This window comes from Chamaea fasciata, unplaced genomic scaffold, assembly GCF_029207755.1.
Source record: "Chamaea fasciata isolate MVZ Bird 193981 ecotype frontalis unplaced genomic scaffold, bChaFas1.0.hap1 SCAF_3, whole genome shotgun sequence".
Classification (NCBI taxonomy): Eukaryota; Metazoa; Chordata; class Aves; order Passeriformes; family Sylviidae; genus Chamaea; species Chamaea fasciata.
The window spans coordinates 35,583,343-35,594,050 of NW_027094088.1; the positions used below are offsets into that span (position 1 = coordinate 35,583,343).

Consider the following 10,708-nt stretch of genomic DNA (forward strand, 5'->3'; position numbering starts at 1 on the left):
TGAAGGTAATGAGATGGGAGGCAGTTGCATAAGCCACTAAGAACAATTGGTGCTTTGTAGCCTTCGGGCTACCTAATGATTAAAACACAGTAGTTTGAACAGTCTGATTGGTAGGAGGCATCATCAGAGGGAAATCAAGAGATGGGGATGACCCAGACGCTGGAGGGGGAAAATGTTAATTAGCGCTCTAGTTAAGCCAAATTTGATCCCACCCCCAGTCACAAACCAAAGATGAATGTTTCACCACTAACTTGCAGATATGTGAAGGCAGGCTGGCAGTGATGAAGACAGAATTTGCAGCACAAAGATGAGGTTCATCTGTGTAACTGAAGAGAAAAGTTTGCTTGGGTACCGGCATACTTTTTATAGAACATTGCTTTCAGCCCAGAGAGGAAACAGACAACAGCACACTGCTGCTGCTGCACACACAGGTACAAGACTATAACAACAAGCAAAAGAACAGCCCCCACTCAATCTGAACATCCCAAGCAAAATCATCATCCATGATGTTAGCTCCAGCCCAGAAGGAAAATGATGAACAATTCTCATTCAGAAGTGAAGAGCTGCCAGGACTGTTGTCAGTAATCCTAGACTGTAATTGTCTTGAAGAGACCCCACAGTGTCCTACCCCTGAGGCACCTCCCAAGCATCACACATTACAGGAACTTCCCTCCCTTCTGAGCAACATTAACACAGTAACTGTTCCTGTTATGTCTGTTACATTAATTAAGTCCACAAAAGTGTCACCAAGGAAATCCCCATAGTTTGTGCTCTGCAGGTGGCCAGACCACAAAATCCAATCACCATGGCTGGTTTTACAAACTTCCATCACCTCTGGGCTGCAAATAAAGCGTGCTGAGCCCAATATGAGCCTCTGAGGACACAGGATATACAAGTCAGCTTGCTCCTGCAGGGCTGACCTCCCCAGCCCCCAAAATGCAGTGCTCCCGGACTGACCCCAGTGAAAAGATTCTTGCCCTTTTGCCACACAGCCAACTTCAGATGCTGTATGGGACAAAGTCATGCCAAGGACTGTGTTTACCAATGAGTATGACAGACTTGAGCTGCCAACTGTGATTTGTCCTTGTCAATGGCTTTTTTGTAGAGTTTACACAGCAGGATAAGGCACTGGATGCAGACTTTTTAGGCCTTTACTGCTTGCAAGAAGCACAGCAATCAGAAAGGACTAAAAATATCTTCCATGTTTCTCTATCTCTTCTCAGATTGCAAGGTTGATTTGTCCTTCTTAATGGACGGGAGCTGGAGCATTGGCAAGCGCCGCTTTCAGCTCCAGAAGCGGTTCCTTGGTAACGTGGCTCAGGCCCTTGGCATTGGCAGTGCTGGTCCTCTGATGGGCATTATTCAGTATGGGTAAGAGTTTCCCAGACATTCTCATTGCCACAGGGCATGACTGCACACTCTGGCAGCTCCAGCTCTAAGCTGATACGTGCTAAAGGCCTCATTCCTGCTTGCACTCAGAAGCCAGGTAGCACGGACCAGCCCTATGGCTTTTGTGTTGTATGTGAAGCAAAATACTGACATTTGCTCTACTTTCTCCTTTTAGTGATGACCCTTCCACAGAATTTAATTTAAAAACTTATGCCAACTCCAAGGATCTAAAGAATGCCATTGAGAAAATTCAACAGAAAGGGGGACTTTCCAACGTTGGTAGGTGATGGGGCTGCTTGCACATTGTCAGCCCAGGGAGGGCTTCAGAGCCTGGGCTATAGCAAGCCCACACCTCCTCACAGGATACAGAGGCTGGGAGCAAAACTGCTTAGTGCTAGGGCCAGGCTGGTGAGAGAGCACTGCTCCCACCATGACCTGCATGTATTGATCCCAGGCACTGCAAATCCATCACAAGTTGATAGGACGTATCTGTCTCCTTGCGGGCAGTTCCCATCAATGCCTTGGGGACCCTTGATAACCCAGCTCATCACCCCCAGCCTCTCTGGGGCATAGGGAGGGGGTTCAGCACAGGAGGGTTCAGGAAGCACTGGCGCCAGTAGCAGTGGTCTCCCCTCCTGCTCCCACAGCCACAGAAACTGCCTTCCCCAGCTCTCTGCAGCCTCCAGTACTTGAGTCAGCTCTCTCCCTACTATTTCATGGGATATTATCAGACAGAGTGCTTCCAGATCCATAACTCCTCCTCAACTCCTCTTCTATTGCAGGGAAGGCACTTTCATTTGTTAACAAAAACTTCTTTATGGACGCTAACGGAAACCGAGGTGGAGCACCCAATGTGGTTGTAGTGATTGTGGATGGTTGGCCGACCGACCGAGTGGAAGAGGCCTCCAGGCTGGCCAGAGAATCAGGGATCAACATTTTCTTTGTCACTGTTGAAGCAGCTGCTCAAAGTGAAAAGCAGAACGTTATTGAACCAAACTTTGTGGACAAGGTACTTAGTGGGCTGAGTCTGACCAGGAGCTTGGCTCTGACTAAACTTTCCAACCTACTTCATTCAGGGCATTTCCCTTTCCTTCTTACCACTTATGGTTATTTCTTTTCCTTCTTGTACACACTGTCTTGAATTTTTCTGTACAAAACCAGGCAGTAGTGCTGAGGTCAGAAAGTGGATGAAGTCAGTAAAGTTCTGGTTTAAGGTACAACATTCACCGACTAAGCCTTAGCATACACCTGCAGTTGTACTGAGATGAGCGGTTTTCCAAATACACAGTAGCGTGACAAAGTACAATTGCAGCCTGAGCAATTCAGAATTGTTTTTTCCACCAGCCTCCTGCTGTGCATCTCCCACTAGGGAAAGGGTGAGGAGCCCTGTCAACCTAAGGTCAATGTTGCATTTACAAACAGGTCCCACATAAGCAAGTGCTGGCACAGTCCCAACACAGGCACACCCTAGTTTTTCAGCTATACTGGATAACTCAAACATTCTCTTTTCACTGTTGATGAAGGCTATTTTTCAGTTATTTTTTTCTGCTGCTATGGACTTCATGGTACCTCTTGGAAAAAGGATAAATCCCTGGCATGTGCAGGAAAAAAAAAGAATGCAAGCTTTGATTGATTTGTATTTGGCAGCAACACTAGCTGTCTTGATTGACAGTGCTTCAGGACAAGCTGGTATCTAGTTAGGGCAGGAAATATCTACCAAGTGGCAGACAAGGCTGGGCCTAGGAAACAGGGTTGAGTTATCTGCTATTTTCAGAAAACATTTTCCCATTTGAGCTGGGTTGCTCTGCCATGAAATAATCTCCCGTGAGTTTCCAAGCTGCTCCAAGGAGCTGCACTGTCTCTGGTCAGCATATAATTGGATTGCAGTCTCATTTGCATTCAATGTTTTTAAAACAACAAAGCTACAGTGAGTCTCTGCAAACCTGCCAGGAACACAGCAGAAGTGAGAGTAGAGTGGGTTCAGAACAGGGAGGTAAGGAGGGAATGGGGGCTTGATACTGCTGCATCGTAACACTAAAATAGAAGTGAAGCAGTAAGAAGAGCAAATGAGAGCAGGACACCATGAGTACCCAGACTGGAGGGAACCATAACTCCCTTGGAGCTGTTAGAATTTATGCAAGTCAAGACTAATGCCTTGGTCTTTTAAAACAGTCAGATACACACACCATCACAAAGCTGATAGATAAAGCCTGGCTTAACAAAATACTTTCACCCAGAGAACTGAGGAATCAGCATTTAAAAGGCACTAAAGCCTAAGACAATTAGATCCAGCCTGTTTGCATCACTCCCCTCCTTGCCCCACCCTTCCCCTCCTCCACCCCTTGACTTCTCCCATGTCCTCTTCTGTGCCAGCCCTACTTCCTACCCACACTCACCTGACTCCCACTAATCCTACAGGGGCCTCCCGCAGATCTGGCCCTAATGAGTACTTACTTATAAAAGTCAATCGGGGTTTTTTGGTTGTTTTTTTACTATTTGGCAGAGCCAACACAATGAGCATGGGTTTTCTCTGCTTAGAAGGATATGAACCAAGTTATCCTCAGCTTAAGCCCCAGCTTTCACTTCAAAGTAGCACGGTTTGTCAGCAGGCAAAACTTTCCTCCTTGTCCTGAATGATGGGAGCTGAAGTTGCTACCTGGCAAACACACTGTAATGTCCTTGGGAGCCACGCTAAGAGCAGCTCTGTGACTTGAATGTTTTTCCTACGAAGAATGTTACTTGCATAAAAAAGATGGACGAGTGGCAAACTTGCTTACTGCAGTTCTTTCACGACCATAATATCAGCTCCATCCCACAGTTTTAAAAAAAGGCAGGAAAAACTGTCACATTACACAAGTATCTGTGATGTTACACTGACATCATTTCCAAGGGAAGCAGATGGTGGTTGCAGGAGAGGCCATTTTGACTCCAGCATTGCTCTTTCCAGGAGCCTATATTTACAATTTAGCTACGCACCCCAGCGGAAACAGGCACACTGAACTTCCACTGCATTCATCCTCGTGTTGTTGCTTTGCAGGCAGTGTGCAGGACAAATGGTTTCTACTCCCTCAACGTGCCCAGCTGGTTCAGCCTCCACAAGGTGGTGCAGCCCTTGGTGAAGCGGGTGTGCGACACAGACCGGCTGGCCTGCAGCAAGACGTGCCTCAATGCCGCCGACATTGGCTTCGTCATCGATGGCTCCAGCAGCGTCGGCACCGGCAACTTCCGCACGGTCCTCCAGTTTGTGGCCAACATCAGCAAGGAGTTCGAGATCTCGGACACCGACACGCGCATCGGAGCTGTGCAGTACACCTACGAGCAGAGGCTGGAGTTCAGCTTCGACAAGTACAGCACGAAGCAGGATGTGCTGAACGCTATCAAAAGGATCAGTTACTGGAGTGGGGGCACCAGCACGGGAGCAGCCATCAGCTACGCCTCAGAGCAACTGTTCAGCAAGTCCAAACCCAACAAAAGGAAGATCATGATTCTCATCACAGATGGCAGGTCTTACGACGATGTCAGCCTGCCAGCCATGGCAGCTCACCAAAATGGTAAGGTCATCTATCACTGCCTGCTCTCCCCTCGTGCCTCAGCACTTATCCAGGTTAGATAAATGAAGTTTGCTGTAATTTGAAGGCACTGCATGAAACCTTATGAAGGAAGAGCAGTACTTTTCCCTGGGGTCCCACTGAGCTCCAACAAGATCAGCATCTGTTTAATAGCTGAATAAGGAACTCCAGAAAAAAAAAATATAAATCATCATAAACACAGCTATATCTAGGAGATCTCAAGGGATTTTTGCTATTTAGTCAAGACAGGCATATATCTTCCAAAATATATCTTCCATATATTCTTTGCCCTTGTACAATATCCTGTTGCTCAGGATCCTGTTGTTTGAAACTGTTGTTTAGACCCAGAGCAAAACCTTCGCTATTGTTTAAACCTTTTTGCTGTTGGCAAAAGGTACTTCCAAAGCACAAGCTAGAACTCTCCTCCAATTTGAAAACACCTATTTTATAGAGAGCACTGAAACTCACTCCCCATTTTTTTTGTGGCCTGGAAACAACATTTGCCATATTGGTTTTAAATTAGATTTACCTCAATGAAAACTTTTATGCCTTCCATAAACTTTGGATTTCTTTCCAGGAGTCATTGCTTATTCCATTGGAGTCGCTTGGGCAGCCCCAGATGAACTGGAAGCCATTGCATCAGAGCCTGCTAAGGAGCATTCCTTCTTTGTGGATGAATTTGACAACCTCTACCGCTATGTTAATCAGCTCATCCAAAACATTTGCACAGAGTTTAATTCCCAGCCACGGAACTGATGGATTCAAGCAAGGCAGGACCCTTGGGTGCTGTGCTGAAGGCACACCAAGTGCCACAGAAATAATGCCAGTCCTCAATTCAAGAAACACTGGAGGTGTTTCCCTCTGGCACTTTCCAGTCAGCAAGGTTGATTGCAGCTCTGTCCCTATGTATAACAATGCTCTGTGAAGACTGTTCATTTTTTATTTTTCCTTGTGGGCATCAGAAACTCTGATTTAGATGGATAGTGGAAGAGGCAGTAAACATAGAGGAAATAAGTGCAGCTGTTTGAAGAGCTGCGTCCAGCATAGAGCCCCAGCTTGCCCATTTCTCACCTTTGGACACACACGAGTTCCTTAAAACATGCCACCTGCTCCTGAAGAGACCAGGTCCCTTCAGGGATGGCCAAACTGCTGAGCTGCTGTGGCACTGCCCACCAGATGATACACAGATCAGGGTTCAAATACCAGACACTTCTTTTGGAGGGGGAACACAACTTTGAGTACCTTCTTAAAAGCAGGTACCCTCCCCATACCGCTGTCAGTAAGTTAAGCTTCAGCTAGTGTCAACTCAAGCACTGGGATTTATCCAAACCCTGAGAAAGCAAGAGAGAGGAAAGGTTCAAGCCCCAGGACCCTACAACCCTTTGCCTCCTTTACAACTCTACAACCCCAATAAAGCCTCAAACCTACAAGGCAGGCAACATGCAGGAACTGGAATCTGGTTTCCCAGAACACTGCATTAATTACTTGATCTTGAGAAGTGTCTTTCCCCCTTGGCTTCACTCTTCACTCTTGGGTAGTTCAAGGCCTGCAGGACCACAGGAGTGTTGCCAGGACACAGGAGACTCCTGAGAAAAAATGTGGGTTTAAGTTGCTCACAATCATTTAAGACCCACCACTGTCATTAAAGCAACACTCAGAAGTGCAGTCTCTACTGTAAGGAAAGCTATTCAAAAACCATTAACAGGATTTAAGAGGGAATTATCTGAAGCTCTGTATTGCACACGGGGAAAAGCAAAATTTCAAGCATTTACAGACACTCTCCCTCAAATTTAGGACTGACTTCTCTTTTACGGACTGATTTCAAAATGTACCTATTACAAGCCCTGCATCAGTCAGAACAAATAGTGGTTTCTTAAGCGGAGAACTACCCATGTCACCAGTCAGTGCGGGAGGAGGGACACTCCACTTTATTTAGGAAGCAGTTGCTGGTTATGTTCCATTCAGTATCATTTAAGAAAATACATTCATTAAGCAAAGTTATCAAAGGAGACAATAAAAACATAAGTGTTCACACTTCCTACAGCAATCAAAGCCATGCTGTGCCAGGCTTGGGGAACTAACAGGAAATGGAAAGAAATGAAAACTCAGATTTGCCATATTTACTTGCAAATCAGGCTCTTAACAGCATTTATAGTTTTAATAACCATGAGCGAATATATTTATTGGCCACATAAAGTCTAATTGAATTGCCGTAGGGCAAAACTCATTTTATCAGCGAAAGTAGCACAATTTTTTAAATTGTTATGTTTGGAAATATGACTGAAGTAGCTCAAAACCTGTCAACTAAGTAAGCATAACGCAAATTAATGAAAACAGCAGATTCTGCATGATCCCCCTGGTGGGGTAACATAAGCCAGGCTGGGGTCCTCTCAAGAGGTTACCAAAACCAATTGTGGATGAAAGTGGTTTTACACAGTGAAAGTGCATCACTTCCCCTTAGAAGAAATGCTAACTTCCAGCTTTAACTGAGTGTCATCAATTCAACCACTCTACTCAGACTGAAAGCACAGGACACTGTCAGCTTCCACAAATATATTTGTATGCAGTGTTTTTACCACTAATCTGTGCTGCTGCACTTCACAGCAATAGCTTTTGGCATGAAAAAAATGATTAAGGATAGAGAGTTAGGCATGAGCAGAGCAACTCCTGATATCCCCCATCTCCTGACCAAGCTCCTCACTCCTGTTCTGAACACATCTTTCTCTGTCAACAAGGGTCATTACATGGGCTGGACAAAACTCAAAAAACCCCATAAACTGAATTTACTGAGGTCTTCAGTTCAGACACCAGATTTATTGTCTGAAAACCTGTTTATTTGGGGCTTGATTTGGGGCTGTCTGAGAAAAAGGTCTAAATCCTAACTTACAGTTACTCTGAATACTGTGGTTTAATTTTTAATGCAGCAGCTCACCAGCACATATTGTTCTCCATACTGAACGTACTCATGCAGCACCAAAGATTGGTACCCTACAGAGACTCCCCAGTGCTTCACTTGTGCTCTGCCAAAAGCACAGCAGTGATGGCCAAGATATTAGGAACAGCTAGAGCACACATGTTCCTTAGGATGTGCATAAGGGATATACACATATGGAATATAATTTTTTCCTCAAGCTTAAACTTCAAGCAATGACATTAAGATTTTAAATGCATTTTCACAGGAAAGTTGCACAGCTATCTTTTCTCAAGCATTTATAAAGGGCACGTCAGGGTTTTTTTCTGTTCAAATGGTTTATCCTAAGTTTACAGAACAACCATGATGCTTGTTTCTCAATGTGCATTTTTAGTTAGTTCTTGGGACAATCTTGAAATTGTCAAAACTCAAACTGCGAAAGTGGTTTAATTCAACTTTCGTCTAAACTTAGATGTCCTATTCATAAACACCACAAACTTAAGCAGCAGCCTCAAAATTTTGAATAATACTCCCATGCAATCACAGAACACACTACTCTTCACCTTTACCTTTCATAGCAATCAAATTACTAGCCACCTACTAGTCTTTAAATACTGTTTTTCTAAAAAAGCAAGATAACTTACGTATATAGGTAAATGTTCAAAAGGGTATATTCGTTTGAAGAAAGCAGCAGAACTCCTTCTGTAACATATACAAGCTATTTTGAGCTTATCAACATAAGTTGCTATATCTTTTGCAATAAAATTGTCCCAAAGGCACATGCAGTGCATGTCATCTCATATGGGGTTAAAAAATAAACAGCAAATACAGCCCATGACACTAGTTTCTGAAACACAGCTGAGGTTATTACTACATTATGGGAGACTTAGCAAGGTTGGCAAAGTCCTGGGTGCTTCAGTGTTTCCCTTTAACATGCTAAGATGAAAAAGATCCTTAGAGTGAGCCACCACAAAATTATCTGTCAGAGGAATCAGTTAACTGAAGCAGAGCATAATGACAGAAGGGCATCAAAATTATATGTACTTTTCAAGGTCTGCAAGATCATGTCTTATTTGGAACCAGACTTCCAAAGGAAGGTGAAAAAAAATAACACAGGCTCTACACACTTTCTAGATGTAGGGCTGAATCAAAAGAGGATCTAGATGTCCAGTCACTTGAGGTTGGGCCACTTAGTTTCAGATGTCTGACCAGTGCAGTGGAACCTGCTGTCTCGCAGAGGCATCACCAAGAGAAGAGGTGGAGCTGTCTGAACAAGTCACACCCATTTTAGAGGGTGTTGTCTGATCACTCTCTCCCTTAAGAAATAAACACGTTTGCACTCAGAGTTGGACTGGCAGCTTATCAGTGCTCAGCAATCACAATGCAGAACGCCCAGCTGGAAATACCTACTGATGTCCATGCTCTGGATGCCTTGGCAGAGCTCAGTTTCAGCATCTCTTGCCAACTCCAGCATTAGCCACTCACATTTTCAGTGAGACACCAAATTCAATTAAGAGATCAGCCATCTCCTCAGAGAGAAGTAACTCAAAGTCCTATTTCCCCAGAGCAGGACACTGAGCATTTTTGCCGTCACTGTGCCTCCCTGCAGAGAAGGCACCACCCTCAGTGTGCACCTCCTGCTCCTCAGCTGCTGCTGCTTTGCAGGTTCGGCAGGAGGAGAGTTTCTCCATGACAGCTGGGCAGACAAGCTTCCCCTTCCACCTCACAGTCCTTCCCCCAGGCTCTCCAGCACACAGGAGGAACCATATCAGTCATCAGGAAAAGCTCCGGAGTTAAGCATCCAGCCAGGATCAACCCAATCTAAACATATTTGGTGATTTACCACCCCACCTGTAACCCCACAGGAAATTATCCACGTTATCTACTAAGAAAGCCAAAGCAAGCAGTAGGTAGTACCAGAAGTATTACCTAGACACCAAATTTAAGTCACTTTTCTGCAGTATACATACCTTAAATTACTTGGTTGAACAAAGCTACTATCATTCTGCTAGCTACTTTTCTCTGTCCATGAGCAACATTATGGAAACAACTTGAACCCTTTTCCATTCCCATCTCATTTTGAGACATCTTAGTATCAGGCCATTTACATCTGTTAAGTCACCTACATATTGAAAACATTACGAATGTACATCTATGCAGCTGAATGCTTCAAATTCCTCAAAATATTCATTTTTCCTTCTTAAACTGGGGGAGGAAGGGGGATGAGGGTTTTAGCACTACATCAGCAACACCACTCACAATCAACTGTGTCAGTCTTACTGAATGGCAAGAAACATGTTATTTTTCTTAACACCAGTTTAACCCCTTCTCTGACTCCTAATGAGAACTCCGATAGTGCAGTTCAAGAATTCCAGCAGTCGTAGAACTTACTTATTTTTAAACACAAGAAATTGTAGAAGCTCCACTCTATCACCAAATATACTCACTTTTCTCACATGCAAATCATCACGGGCCTTGTCTTGTTCACAGGCAAACCCATAAACATGTTAAGGCCTCCCACATGTGAGGGTCACTCATAGGTTATTCACTAAATCTTCTTTCCCCCGCACCTCAGGAATCTTCTAGAGGGATTCACACTGGGGTGAATGAGATTGTACTGTCAATTCATAAAGTGGATCCTTTCCTTTCCTATGAGGTAGATGAGTAGGACCAAATCAGGCTATTTTATATCTACCAAGAAAAGATGAGAACTTCACTTATCCCACCTACAAGCTCAGAAAAAACAGGATGGGCTCACTGACAACTTGTTCTGCTCAGTTCTGTGTAGGTTCTCCTGCCACCCCCTCAGTGCCGTTCTGAGCACCTTCCTGTAGCAAGG

At 44.5% G+C, this 10,708-nt stretch overlaps 1 protein-coding gene across 2 annotated transcripts in view; it reads left to right on the forward strand.

Annotated features, from left to right (window-relative positions):
• VIT (vitrin) overlaps window positions 1–8,648 on the forward strand; it is a 54,552-nt gene extending 45,904 nt beyond the window's left edge. For both annotated transcript variants that reach the window (XM_066178574.1, XM_066178575.1), the window contains 5 exons: window positions 1,224–1,371; window positions 1,565–1,668; window positions 2,172–2,398; window positions 4,427–4,940; window positions 5,536–8,648. In XM_066178574.1, the coding sequence (XP_066034671.1) occupies window positions 1,224–1,371; window positions 1,565–1,668; window positions 2,172–2,398; window positions 4,427–4,940; window positions 5,536–5,714 (1,172 nt within the window). In that variant the 3' untranslated portion in view covers window positions 5,715–8,648. The remainder of the gene's footprint in view (window positions 1–1,223; window positions 1,372–1,564; window positions 1,669–2,171; window positions 2,399–4,426; window positions 4,941–5,535) is intronic.
• Window positions 8,649–10,708: the final 2,060 nt, after the last annotated feature.